The 14362-nt window shown below is 45.4% G+C and overlaps 1 protein-coding gene and 1 non-coding gene across 4 annotated transcripts; one reads left to right on the top strand and one right to left on the bottom strand.

Annotated features, from left to right (window-relative positions):
- On the bottom strand, positions 1 to 14141 carry frmd4a (FERM domain containing 4A). Of its 3 annotated transcripts, XM_071514035.1 has the most exons (13): positions 14003 to 14139; positions 13625 to 13766; positions 11230 to 11363; positions 10980 to 11102; positions 8971 to 9202; positions 8621 to 8677; positions 8216 to 8453; positions 7654 to 7833; positions 6786 to 7124; positions 5769 to 6349; positions 4942 to 5044; positions 4294 to 4365; positions 3562 to 3672 (listed from the first exon to the last, which is right to left on the bottom strand). In XM_071514035.1, the coding sequence occupies exons 1-12, from the start codon at positions 14048 to 14050 to the stop codon at positions 4296 to 4298; spliced, it is 2247 nt and encodes a 748-aa protein (XP_071370136.1). In that variant the 5' UTR covers positions 14051 to 14139; the 3' UTR covers positions 3562 to 3672; positions 4294 to 4295. The 3 variants fall into 3 exon arrangements, with proteins under 3 accessions (XP_071370137.1, XP_071370138.1, XP_071370136.1); XM_071514036.1 differs by lacking the exon at positions 4294 to 4365 and having other exon boundaries at positions 1 to 3672; positions 14003 to 14141; XM_071514037.1 differs by lacking the exon at positions 4294 to 4365 and having other exon boundaries at positions 1 to 3672; positions 7654 to 7812; positions 14003 to 14141.
- trnam-cau (transfer RNA methionine (anticodon CAU)) lies at positions 5299 to 5371 on the top strand. Its single transcript has one exon. It is a non-coding gene; the product is annotated as a tRNA-Met (tRNA).
- Positions 14142 to 14362: the final 221 nt, after the last annotated feature.

Here is a 14362-nt window from a genome sequence, read left to right as displayed (position 1 = left end):
CAAGTCTTCTCATCTGGAAAATTCATCATCAGTTGCCAACAACACAGTTTTGAAAAATGTAAAGTTACTATACAAATTCTTAATAGAAAAAAGAATAAATTAACTGTGGAATTCAGTTATTTTTTTGTTTTTTTGTCAATTCCACATTTTTTCTACAACACCTTTAATGTCTGGTTACAGTTGAACAGAACCAATAAAATCAAGTTACATGCTCTATTGTCTGGTAGAGGGGGGTGTTCTACTATTAAACTGTCTGTTAAAATAAGCTTTTGCACATCTGGTATTGAATCTATTGATAACAATGAAGAGTAGTCTAGATCCTACGTGACAAAGCAGTAACTGGTCATTTTGTAGCACCTGAAAGGGTTGTTACAATGTCAGAACTAAAAAAACAATACTGGTTCATATAAAATGGAACATTGTTAAAACAGTGGTGAATGTTAAAAACCCCACAAAAGCTTACAGTGCCCCTCCGTACATACAGGAAAAGATTGATAAAAGAGTTAGTTCATTTTTCTTGGGACTATAAAAAAACCTCATACATTTCTATGGAGCACAGAAAGTATGGTGCGTTTGGAACTACAGAGGAAGGATACATCACACTTCATCACATTGGGCTCAGAGGTCAGAGATTACCACACGGTCAAAATAGGACATTTTGGGGGGGGCGGGGGGGGCAATATTATGTAGCAAGACGAGCTCATGTCAGGGTGTCGAAGGTGGATGCTGGATGTCTTTTGGGTTTTTCTTTGTCACTGGATCTGCAGGGCATGCACGGGATTATTGTGTCAGACAGCAGTAGTGGGGGAAATGGTTAGCACACAAACCATGGGCGAAGAGTTTGAGTGAGTAAAGCAGGGTCGGATTTGTACTCGGATGAGGGGCTTTGTAACAGCTGGATACACTGCTATGAAATAGCATGGGAGCCAGGTATGGCTGGGTGTGTTCTGGGGTACAGACTTATTAAATTTGACCAGGCATGGATGGGATAACTCTCGGAGAACCGACCATTCACACCACCTATCCAAAAGTAATAGTGTTTTCAGTGAAAACACACAACCACCTCCCTCTATCGCTGACGTGGAGTTTCCCATAATAACATCTGATCATTTCAAATTTTGTGCAACAATTACACAATGATAAATAATTCTCAACATAATAATTTGACAGGGGAAGATGAGAGCTACTGATTTGGGGACAGGTAAGACATGCAGAGTCCTCACTCCTCTGTACAAAACCTGGTGTGCTTTTAAAACCCTCTTCTGACAATCTGAAGATTACGTTATATGTTTTTTTTCCTCAGTTCTGGGTATGGCTTCTCTTCTGTCCTGACAGTGGGGGTATAACAGAATTAGCCTCCACCTGAAATCCATCAAAGTCCATCTACAAATAATAAGAGCACTATGAGATAACTCCCTGTTTACCTTCGGGGTGAGATTGCTGCTGAACGGGAGGTTCTGTGTGTGTGTGTGTTTTGGGTATGTTTCAGTTTCCTCTGATGTCATGGACTACGATACAACTCACCATTAAAACGTTGTGAGGAGAGAATGAGAGCATACTGATTGTTAATCCAGCCCTCATAGACGCTATGTATATGTTGTGCTTTAAGACCAAACTAAGAATGAATACTTCCTAAACAACTGTAAGTGCCAGAGCTTCACACGATACCCAGTTGTAGAGTCTGTAGAGATTTATACAATGGCTATAGACTGGGGGGATTTGAGGAGATCTGTAGCTTGAGGGAGTGTCTGTTTCAGTGCTGAATCACAGTACAAACTTAAAGCACCAACATATTTGGCACTGATAAACTAGTGTTTGTGTGTGCCCATAAAATGATGCATTGACTGTCACTGTGTTTGTTTTGGCCAGCGCGGTGTAAGAAGAGAGAGGATGAGTTCAGACTGGCTGTATGTTTGTTCAGTAGGGATGCCACATTCTCCTCTCGGACGGACAGGAAGACAGGCAGATAGACAGATGGGCAACGACATGCAGTCAGTTTTTTTTTTTTTTACACTGCAACAAAGGGACTGACAGATACACAACATGGTGAGGACCAGTATAGAGCCAAGACTAAAGCAAGAGAAAGAGAGATACTGTGGAGAGGAAATATGATTCACTGTAGAGATTTACCACTGAGCCACCTCAATGTGAACCGATGAGCGACTCACACAGATGTCTGCAGTGAATCACCTTTCACTTCCAGGGGTGGAGCTGAAGTCGTGCAAGGGGTGGAATCAGGACCAGTTGTTTTTACGTGTAAATTACAGCAAAATGAAATGGAACTACATGACTGGATGAGGCCAACAACCCCTTTTGCCCCCTCACCCCGACCCTCCACCTCCTGGCTCCACTACCGTTCACTATTCACCATATCGTCAAACAAATTGGTGTGGACAGAGGAATCTCATAAAGACCAAGGACATTAAGTAAACATGAACGATGAAGTCATTGAAGTAAGCATAGATTGTATTTACTGCCAAACCCAATAGCCACCAGTCCAAATTATCTCTATGATGCACTGATGATCCTTTACTCCCAGCATCACAGGGCAGAGCGTGTCAAAATGCCTGCTTCAATTCACTCTGTAATTTCCAACCAGTTCATATACTTCTACAATGCATGTTATTGCTATAGTCCTTGTCAATAGCCCAGACAGTGTCCCAGAATCCATCCTGGTATTGTCACTCTGAGTTCACTCTCTTTCAGTTGATTGACAGTTGCTTGTGTGGTGGTGTGGTGGCAAATTAGTCTGTATGGGCTCCAGCCCAGGGACCCTGGTGAGACCAGTCAATCTGGTGGTTGTCTTTGGTTGTGGGATAGACTGAGAGGAGTTGAATTTTTTGTCATCTCAATGTTTGTCCATCAGTTAATACAGATTTTTTTTTTAAAAAGTCTTGTATGTGTCATTTAGTCTTTTTACAAATACGCAGGAAGAAATGAACCAAAAAGACAAACAACATCGATGGGACTAATGAAAGCCAACACACACTTATCAGTTGGGCCAGGAAATGGGTATAAACTGGTGGCTCAAATCCAGCAGGTATCCTCTGATTGGGTGGCAGTACATTGGTTTCGCTAAGGTCAGGGGTCAAAGGTAAGATATGAGACAGAGCCTGGGATGGCTGATGTTGGTTTTGGTGAGTTTGAGTGTGTATGTTATATCTTTTTCTGTGCTCTCTCCCCACCAAGCTTAGCCTCCTGTGCCTCATTCCCTGTGTTGTGAGCATGGAGAGGGCTCTGTGGTACTGTGGGGTAACAGTTCAACAGCTGAGGCCATGGTTTCCCATCTGCCCTGCGAAATAGTCCCTTATCAGAGCCCAGCGAGTGTGTCCCTGCTCAGCTGAGCTGTGATGGAGGGAGCAAAAGGAGAGGTGTGTCGATAGCAGGATAGAGGGAGGGGTTAGGGAGGAGGGAGGCTCGTGTCCAGGCCGCCGGCCCGGGCCGGTCGGGGCAGGGGTTTTGTAGGGCCTTAAGGACGAGGTTGTCAGTTGTCGATGGGTAGTAGTGAGGGACAGTGGAGAGGCAGTAGGAGAGGGCGATGGGATGTTTCAGGGCCCTGCGGGAAGGTCTCAGACCAGGGTTCCAGGTTTGGCCTTGTCATGTCCGTACCACTGCACATCTGCCAACTCTGAACACAGGGGGCTGCTGAGAAAACAGCTGTCACTGAAAGTCCTGCAGAGAGAGACAGAGACCAGGATCAGACACACTGCAGAGGACAATTATTCCTCTCCTTCTATTGGTTCATGAGATTAATTAATCAAACATAACAAATGCTAATCACCTATATGGTTGCAAATGTTCATTTGCCAACGAGATTCTTTGTTAGAGAATGTTGTCTGATTCAACAGATACATGGTTAAAAGTATTTCTATTAGTGAAATCTGTAGGAGATGAGCCACAGAGAAGCATCCACAGCCAAAACACAGAATAGAGCACATGCAGAGTCCAGATACAGATACAGCCAGAGAAAGAGTAAATGGCACAGATGCCTCCACCACCAAAGAGCGAGAAATAGTGAACCCTCCCCATTTTCAGCCCCCAGTAGTTGCTGGTTTGTCATATTAGTGACTTCTAATTAAATCAAGTACAGTACTTAACTCTACTGCAACGTCTTTACTACAGTCCAGATTTCTAAAGCAAATTTTCCATAAATAAAAGTTTGATTGTGTGTCGCATTGTCTGTGTGCTTCAAGGAGTGTTTTTCCAAGTCTCTGTCATTGTTGCTGCTGTGTTTTTGCCCCTATAGTACCCTCTAAGTTTAGACCACTAGGAGGCAGAGCCCACAGACAGTACCTCTATGCATCAGAGCTGGGCTGAGGGGGAGACTGACAGACGTCCTCAGTAGGAGAGCTGTCTGCTGTGCCTCTAAACCAGGAGAAAGGACACACACACAAGGAAAGGAGGGTTAGTACAGGATGAGAGTGGAAGAAAGAGAGAGAGAGAGGAAATGACGATATTAGGGAATGAGAAATGGGTATGTGAGGATAAGGTAAAACGGGGTGACAATGAGAACAGATGGAGAGAGGGAACAGAACAAAGAAACAAGGAACAGAGATGAGGTAAGGGAAACGGTCAGAGAGGAAGGAGTAAGAGTGGATGAAAAGTCAAAAGGAGGAGTGATATATTTTGATTGAGAGAAAAGTTGAAAAACAGATGTTAATAACACCAGAACATATCGAAAACATCCTTAGGATTGGAACCGAGTTGATTCAAAGACCTTAAACAAATGACAGTGTAATCAGTTGATACAGATACAACAGACATGTAAAGCTTGTGAGTATATTAGGATTAGGATTAGATAAAGACTGTGAAAGAGAAGCAGAAGCCAAGATGCAGAGGAGAGCAAGATGCTGTTTGTCCTTAATTCATTCATTCATATCTGGGCTACAAACGTCTCTTCACCCTGTTGTGCCCCTGTGTGTGTATTGGTGTATATCTTACCCGCTCTGCCAGTTGAGAATGTGCTGTGGGCTACAGGGGGGTGTGGGTGTGGCTGCCTGTTCGCTGGAGGGGGTCATACTCCTCTGGCTGTGAGGGGATGCAGCTATGGGGAAAACTGACACAGTTAGTATAACACAGTAAACAGGAGAGACAAAACAAACAGATAAACATATACAGAGACACATGGGTGCACAGACACAGAACAGACACACATAACAGAGGCAACAATGAGGTGAAGGGCCAGAGGAATTCCATCTATGCTGTTCAGGGGGGTGTGGCCACAGTTACTGAAAGTCCATTTGGCTCGGGGATCATGTTACACACACGTCACACACATGCTTTGCTCTCCAAACACAAGCCTCGTTGGCGCAGTAGGCAGCGCGTCAGTCTCATAATCTGAAGGTCGTGAGTTCGAGCCTCACACGGGGCAGTGTGTTTTTGTATAGAAAATAAACTTGTTCTAGAAAACTGCAACTTTAAACTAAGAAGGCCTATATTACCATAAGCTTGCCCCCTGCCCCACAAAAGCAAAAGATAACAACTGTGAAAGTGAGAACTTTGAAGTAATGAAAAAATGTTAGAATGGTGACTTAACAGGAGGTTATTTTTTATCCTCTAACCCTCCTCTGACAGAATGCTGACATACAAAAATTACAGTTAAGTTGCTGCATTTTTCTTTTGTAGGGCAGAATACAGTTATGGTCTCTGGGAATTTATTTATGCTGAAATACTCAACTAGAGTGATGTTTCTTCTTTGCTTGGACCATTGAATAAAGAGAACTATCTGGACTAGACAAGGCTGAGTGTAAACAGATGAGTGTACCCACCTGGTGAACCCTTCGCGAGTGTTCCCACCCTACTCCCTCGACCGTGTCCCAGAGTGCCTTGCTGTGACCCTGTGTCGGAGGAATTGGACCCCGAGTGTGAGTGACTCCTCTCCTTCAGGCTCCCTGAGGACCTCTGGTACCAGCACCGCAGCTCGTCAGACACCGCCGCCCTCCCCCCTCCTCCTCCACCCCCGTCTCGCCCCAGCGAGGGAGTCCGTACAATCTGGGAGCGGGACGGCGTGAGTCGGCCGCTCCCCTCTCCTCCCTCCTCTCCCCCCCAGGTCTCCTTGTAGAGCCCCCCGGCCGTGTAGGAGCTGGATGTCTTGAACTGGGCCTTGACGCTGTAGTGGCCCTCCTGGTCGCTCTCCAGGCTGCGCACCACCACGGGGTTGGGGCTGCCCTCCACGTAGAGCGGGTACTCCTTGATGCGGTACTGGGAGGAGGGCTGGCTCTGGCTGTGGAGGTAGACTCCGTGGTGTCCCCCTCCTATCCCGCCTCCCCCTGTGCCCCCCCCAGAGCCGTTCTTAGCTGCCAGGTTTGGCATGGAGCCGGAGTTAGAGGAGCCCAGGTGACCTGCAGACCTGGACAGAGAGAGAGCGAGCCCGCAGGCAACGCAGGCATCAATCTCTGCCATTCCAGAGCAAAACACAGTTGCAGTGTTTCCTCCGTATTCATTTAGCAGTTTACCACTGCCAGAGAAAATGTGAAATTAAAATTAGCATTGTAATTTAGTCTTGCTATAATCTAAAACTAAAATAAGTATAGTTGAAATGTTTTATAAGTAATGACTTTATAAAGATTAAAAAACATTTTTAGCAACTTGAAAGATAACTTGGACCCAAACAGCGACAGTTATGGGACAAAACTATAATTATCCCCTCAAGCACCACAGCTGCATAAAATTACAGAGGAAACACTGAGCTGGCATATTTCTTGATATACAGATGTTGTAGATAATATCACAAAAACAGGGCCATCAATAAAGCCTCTTTCTCTGCTGTCACTCCCCTTCCTTACCTGTGCCTTTGCCTTTGCCTCTGCCTGGCTTTGGAGGGTGAGTCCTCTCCGAGAGTGGAGTAGTTGGGGTTGCTGCCGGGGGCCAGGGGTCCACCAGAGGGGTAGTAGTGCTCAGAGCTGCTCTGGCTGGTGCAGGACGAGCAGTCATCCAGCGGGTCAGAGCCGTTGGAGCTGCGGCCTGGGCCCAGGAAGAAGTCGGGGCTGCCCAGCGTGCCCAGGGTGTGTGGGTGTGTGTCGGGGTCGGACGCCAACAGCTTGCCCTGGGACTCAAGGCTGGAGCTGCGGTTCCTAAAGTGCTGAGCCAAACTGTGCAGACGGGTTGGACTGATGTCCACTGACCTGAAAGATGCAGAGGCAAAGAATAGGTTGCATATAGGTGCTGAACTGCAGTGGATGTGTTAATGTTCAAAAACAGTTCTACAGATTGAATCCAATGGTGAATGTAATATTATGGCAATACCAGGTGTTTTCTTCTTGAAAATAGAGTGGGCAGTCCACTCACCTTTGGTATTCTTAGTCTTTATTTAGACAGTGGGAAAGTAGCGAGAAAGACAGAATAGGGGAGACACAGGACAGGGGATCCACAAGTGGGGGTCTTAACCACTTGTCCATCTAAGGGCACTACTAGGTGTTTTTAGCTATGACTTTACTGTGCATGTGTCACTGTGGGACAAAGCTATAAAGACGCTATGAGCAAGACTGCCACATCACTTACAGTTTAGCTTGGTAGCTAAGTTTGCCACACCAGAGACGGGAGTTCAAATCCCAATTCAGTCAATTTTGCAAGCGCCAAATATAATCTACTGTGTTTGCCAGAGTGAAACAAGGTTTGAATAAATAGTGAGCAGTTGAAGGTAGAAAGGCTGACCTGGTGGAGTGTACATAGTGTGGGGTCCTGGTCCTCAGGTCCGGGGTCGAGGGCATACTGGACTGAGAACTCCAGTGAGGGAGGCTTCTGATGGGGCTGCTCTGCAGAGAGTTACTGCCTCCTGCTTCTGCACTGCCAGAGCTCGGGAAACGCCTGTGACTGGAGGGACGGACAGGGAAACTATACATCATTTAAAACATATTCAATCACACAGTCAGTAAGCAGACAAAAGAAAAGTTGACAAAATGATCATTTACAAAATGGATAGTTCAATCATCAATCCTGATTGGATGAGTTACATTTGAAGCCATTGTAAAATACCTGATAACAGAAATACGCTACGAGAGGCTGTGCCCTACAGTGATTTCAGAACAACTAAGAGGATTTTAGGCACAACGGCTCTATCAAGACCTCTTAGGAGTTCTAAACTCACTGTAACACAGGGCCTTGGGTGGCATATTATTTAATTAAACCACTCAATAATAATTCCTACATATACCAGAGATATGCACATCCACATGCCAAAGACCTAAAGGGCTAGTTAAGGCAAATTCCCTCATACCTGGAGTGTGAGGAGCGTTTCTTGACTTTCTCATACGGCTCATCCAGCGATGATTCGCTCCACATCTTGGGTTTGATGGGAGATTTATCATAGTCGGTGCGTGTGTAGTGCAGGTGTCGCAGGCCATCCAGGGATTGTGGAGGAGGGGGCCGGCTGTGAGATGGGGGCCGAGGAGGGAGGCCCTTGTGTGGGGATGCTACTGGGGAGAAGGTGGGAGTACCTGTGACTTGGGGATCATCTGAAAAAAAATAACATTGGATTAAATACAGCACGCTCGTTAATTTAGATAGGATAACATTTAAATATGAAAATACATCATCATTACCAGCTGCAGAATCAGCATAAGATATAGCAGTGAGTATTATCAGTGGTATCTCTAAAAAAATGTGAGGGATAGAGACTCACCGTCGTCCAAGACCAGAGCGTCAGACAGGGAGCTGTCTTCAGAACCAATATTGGCCTCTATGGGACAGAATAACAACAACAGGGGTTAGAGATCACACAATTGCAAAAGCATTCTACTTCACACTGAAAAGCTTCAGACCTGTTTCATTTCTACATGTATTAAATGTATCTAAACAGTTTTGCTCATCCAATGTGTGGACTATTATTACTGCTCTGACCAACACCCTGGAAGAGTACTGCCGTGCACATGGCATTTACAGCCTACAGATGTTAGGAGATTTTTGAAGAATGCTGTGAATGCTTTCCATGTTGATGTTGGCAAAGTCTGTAGAGTAGGAGTATATTGGTACCTTCTATAATAAGCGACGCCCTCTGTGTGGGCTTCTTGCCAGAGCGAACCCGGTACTCATTGATAGAGTTCTCTATCTCCTGGAGTTTCTTCAGGGCGTTCAGGTAAGAGGTCTTCCTCTGTTTCTTCAGTTTTTTGCTGGTCACATGAGGATCGCTGGCCAGACGCCTGGCTGCCTCTGTAATCTGGGACTGGATGGCAAACTCCCGCTCCAAACGCTCCAGCTCCTCTTCCTAAGATAAGGCCATAGACAAACATGAATGCACGCACACACAGACATCACACAATTTGAGTGAAACAAGCAAAATAATACTGCACTCGCTCACATTTTTAGGGACAAAAGTCCACACTCAAGCCAAAAAAAACAAGGCTTGGCTTGCAAACACGTATTCACACTGTAACTCTCCCATGCAACACATTTGCTTAGACACATAAATTGGCCTTGCCAGAGAAAACACATTGAGGAAATCATCTATCTGTACTGCAGCCCCCCACTTTCCCACCACTGGATATACTCTATTGAGACTCTCTGTCCCTCAGTAATAACACCCCACCATCAATCCCTCTCCACCTCCTCTCCACTTCTCCAGGGATTGGCAGAGAGCAGAGACTTTGAAATGAACCGTGTAAAACAGACTTATGCTTTGTCATGCTATAGCCTTATTGGATATGTGAGTGTTTACTGTACTGGACATGTGTGTCTATACCCTGCAGTACATACAGTATTGTAGTAGTATAGTAAGTATAGTAATATAGTGAATGGTTGTGTGTGTGTGTGTGTGCCTCTGTGACCTAAGGTCCAGAACAGAGTGTTAAAATAACAGCGCTCTACTCTAAATGTGATTATAGATAAGCAAATAAACTCATGGCAAGCCTGTGACGCACACACTGTATACTGTGTGTACGTAATGTGTGCACATGCATGAATGTGCATGTGTGAGCACACACACACACACACACACACACATATACACATGATTTCACTTGACTCAGGAGGGACAGAATGATGATGTATTCACTTAGGTCAACATCTTATTGGACTACCTCAGTTCTGAGGAATCCCTCACTAACAGTGCCTTCACACCACTGCCAGAGTGGCTTCTGTGTGTGTGTGTGTGTGTGTGTGTGTGTGTGTGTGTGTGTGTGTGTGTGTGTGTGTGTGTGTGTGTGTGCGTGTCCTAAAGGAGCTCAGTTTGAAGTATTCAGTGTAAAGAAAGAAACATCTTTCTGCTTGCAGGGCGGTTTTGTGATACTGTGTCCCTGGATTCTTTTCAATGCATACAACCTCAATGACACACACACACATGCTCGTGCACACACAGACACACACACAATCCTACTATCACCACTTCCTGTGGTGAGAACACAGCCAGACTATTTTTAGAAGTTCTGCAGCTCTGGAAAATCTACCCGTGGCACAAATTGGACAAAAAAAGAGAGCAAGAGAGAGAGATTCAGCACAACTACTTTTACAAGATCCAAGACTTCTTTTTCTGTGGCTTTTCAATGTCCCACTTCCTCTGCTTACTTAACAAATGATTAGGGATCAGTTAACTTATCATCACCTCAATCACCACCCTATGCCATTTAAACGTCAAAGACTAAAACTGTCCTCTAATAGGTGGTTATATGAGTATTAAGTATGGGGTGTACTCTGTTTTAAAAAGAGCTACTGTTGAACTAAACAAGCTGAACTGAACTAACAAGCCTAGAGCTGTATTTTGTATTACCAGCTGTTAAACACAAGTTTTACCCATACCTAATGTGATGACACATGGATTCATAACACTGGGTCGGCTCAAAGGGGATTAGCACTCTCAATTGGCATTCAACTACGTGATTACCCGGGGCCGGGGATGACTGTTTACATTGGTTTTCAATGTTAAAGCTACTTGTCCAACAAAATGTACAGTTATCGGTTGCGTTACACAGCAATATTTTTGAGGCGAATATATGAATATATGTCCTATAGAAAGTGCTAGTGAGGAGAACGGAGCGTTGGGGCCTCACCTCTCCCTTGGGCAGGATCTTCTGCTCGTCCAGTTTGAAGGCGGTACCGATCTTCCTCCTCACTGTGGGGGGCTCCTCTCCCGGGTCCAGGGGGTATTCCTTGGGGAGCTTTCCTGTCAGTTCCTGGAAAAGAAGATAAGGAGACAGATACAGAAATACAGTTAGAAAAGGAAGAGTGAGAAAGTAGTCAGGGTTTCAAAATATTTGCCAAAATGTGCGCCCGCCTATCTGTCTGTGTGTATTGTCTTACCGCCTCTCTGATGCAGATGCTCTTGAGTTCCTCTAGCCTCTGTCTTAGGGTTTCCTCCAGAGCTTCCTGCCTGGCCCTCAGCGCTGCCAGCATGTCCTTCTTAGCTGTCTGGGAGCTATCCGACTCCTGGGAGCCTGCAGGGAACAGACAACACACAAGGTAAGCGCAGGAGTCAGGAGCGTGTGTGTGCGTGTGTGTGTGTTTGGAGTTGTGAGGACTTGTTCTTCCGAGGCAGATTGAGGAGGGGTAGGGGAGGTTGTGTATGCACCTGCTGGCCTCGCAGGATGTTTACAGGGAAGTGAATGGAACGTTTCGATAAGGAGACTTAGCTCTGGTGGTGTGTTTGTGCATGTGTGTGTGTGTTTGGGGGAAGGGGCAGTTTAGGACAAAGTCTGTGACGCACAAGCTCCAAAACCCAAGTTCCCGAGATGGTGCCAGTCTTGTTTGGACCATGCCTTGTTCATAGCAACACATACATTCACCCACACACATTCTCTCTGTCGCTGTCTTTTTTTTCTCTCTGATTGACCCTACATGGTTTACTCTGCGCTCAAACACAGCAACAATACAACACTACTTGGCAGCTTCGTACAAAGATAAACATATTGCTACACACAGATTAAAAAGCTCTCTTTTCTGTTACAAGATAAGGAGAGTGTCACTATTTATACTTCAATGTTACTGACAATTCTTTATCTATCTTTAACCAGACACAAACATCCCTAGCACTAACCATCTGGCATTTCTTACAGATGCAATGCATTCAAATTGGTGTTGATCAGACGTCTTTCTGTGGTGCCTCACTTCCAACCAGGACGAGCTTCAAATTGATTTGGCAAACTTTCTACGGATCAGGCTGTCAAGACAGCCACAGTCAGAGGTGAGGCGCATAAATATGACATCACAGTTTGTATGACATGATACTGTTGCTGGGCAGAGATGGCCTCCAGCCAGCAGTGTGTCATGAAATCAATACAGTGACACGACACGAAGGAGACAACTGATAAGACACAGACAGACAAGACAGAGACACCCTGTAATGATATGGGGCGGGGGTGGAGCTAGAGAAGTACAGAGAGGAGAGTAAGGGGGAGATGAGGAGATTAGGAGTGGGGAGGACAGATAGCTGGAGAGATAAGAGGGAATTAGGGAGGGAGGAGAGATATTTATATACTCTGAGAACGGAGAGGTAAAGAGAAACGGATCAGGTTAGAAGAATTAGCTATGGAGAGATGAAAATGAGGAGAGCATGCAGGACATTACTGCTGGACAAGGGTGCTGTGTGTCAGTGGAAGACCTTCACGAAGACAGTAATTGATTTAGTAAGGTGTTGGCCTGGGCTACACTCTAAATAGCTGACCTCACAGCCGTGTACAGCACACATGCTTGACTCTTCAAACATAGATGGTACATTGTTTTGGTCTTAATCTGGTGCATGTCTAGCCATTTCGTAAGAGAACAAAGAGGGGTCATATTACAGGGTTCCCACATTCACTTGGACATGAAATTCAAGGACTTTTCAATTACTTTCACTTGTGTGGTGAAATTCAAGGTCTAAAATTGTCATGTTTTGGGGTAAGGCATGACATTGGTCAAAATTAAATATCATAGAAGCCTAAGATGTTTTACTAATTTTAAACCTGCTGCTGTATCACACAAATCTCCATCACAGGGGTTTCCTCTGGATGTGAAGTGTTGATCCTGGGATGGATAGAGCTGAGGCATACAGATGAATTTGGGTGCTATATTTTAATAAAAATCAAAAATAGTCCAAGGCCATCCATTCATTTTCAGAAGCCTTATTTCATTTTTCACAAATCCACAAACTTTGCATGATTTTCAAGGCCTGTGGGAACCCTGATATTAGCTCAAATTAACTTAGCTTGTCTAGCATGGGGCATATACAGTACTACATGGCTGTCTAGGGTCAAAGGGGCATTTTAAAAACATCTTTCCTTCCATCTTTGGCTCACATACAAGTCTTCCTGTTACACTCTGTCTAACCTCATTACCTCGTCCTACACAGACAAGCATTGTTCTAAAGGCTACGGCAAAGTTGTACACCGCCCCTTTCTAAGCCGCTACCCTCTTCATTCCCACACACACTAAATTTAGAGGCAGGGGCCTCTTGAGGATGGGTCAGGGTGACAGGCAGGGTGGGAGTTGTGTTCTATACATACAGAAAGAGACTGGGTGGGGTAGGTGTGTGTGTCTGAAATCATTCAGCACAGAATCAATGCCCTCTCTCCAAAAGCAGCTGTTTCTGTCTCTCCAGTTTTCAGCGAGCATGCACACACACACACACACACACACACACACACACACACACACACACACACACACACACACACACACACACACACACACACACACACACACACACACACACTCTAACCTGAGGAGAGCAGACTGCCACTGCTGCCACTGATAATCTTGCCCTTGCTGCCCATGTTGGCCAGTTTGGAGGTCTTGAGAGTTCCAGTCTCCGTCAGGTCTATAGCGATCTCACTCAAACTACGGGCTGCATGGATCTTAGACTGGACAGAGAAGAAGGTCAGAGAGGGTTAATCATTGTATATCATTACACTGCTTGGTTTTTTTTACATCCAACACCAGAGGCACAGACTTGCTCAATAAATCACTATGTAAAAATGTGCACAAATGTGCACAGAGTCACAGTTAGCACACAAAGCTTTGAACATCCCTGATGCCTTTCTATAAATGTCTGTGGTGTTGTGTGTTTTGGAGTGTATGTCTGGTGGGACTGACTGACCTTGCTCTGCTTGCGGTCCAGGTAGAACTGGTGTTGGCTGATGGCCATGGCCCAGATGGACTTGATGAGGGCTGGACAGGCGTACCAGGTGTGCACGGCGATGCCACTGTGGCCAAACGTCCTTCTCGTCACCGACGCCCTACAGTAGGAGCGGACACAAGGCCTCCTTATATACACTGAATACAATGGATGGGTACACATCTACAACAATGAAAGTACTCCAACCCAGCTATGACCCCACTACTACTACTACTACTAATAATAATACTACTACTACTGCTGCTGCTACTAAGAGGGAGAAAAGATGTGAGATGCCTGAGAGACCAAGGCTGATAGAAAGAGAGAGAGATTTTGCAGAGC

Source organism: Centroberyx affinis, unplaced genomic scaffold (genome assembly GCF_046629955.1).
Source record: "Centroberyx affinis isolate AG114_WGS23_722 - 3 ecotype Tasmania unplaced genomic scaffold, CSIRO-AGI_Caff_v1 ptg007894l_1, whole genome shotgun sequence".
NCBI lineage: Eukaryota > Metazoa > Chordata > Actinopteri > Beryciformes > Berycidae > Centroberyx > Centroberyx affinis.
The sequence above is the reverse complement of the archived record's forward strand: the minus strand, read 5'-3'. Positions and strand labels throughout refer to the sequence as shown.

Excerpts from the sequence above, each read along its gene's own strand:
- frmd4a (XM_071514036.1), bottom strand. The coding sequence starts at position 14,050 with ATGGCCATCAGCCAACACCAGTTCTACCTGGACCGCAAGCAGAGCAAG. Across the intron at positions 11,103-11,229 it reads GCATCTGCATCAGAGAGGCG|GAACTGACAGGAAAGCTCCC; the intron begins GTAAGACAATAC and ends CTTCTTTTCCAG. Across the intron at positions 9,203-10,979 it reads AGATCCTGCCCAAGGGAGAG|GAAGAGGAGCTGGAGCGTTT; the intron begins GTGAGGCCCCAA and ends GCCTTATCTTAG.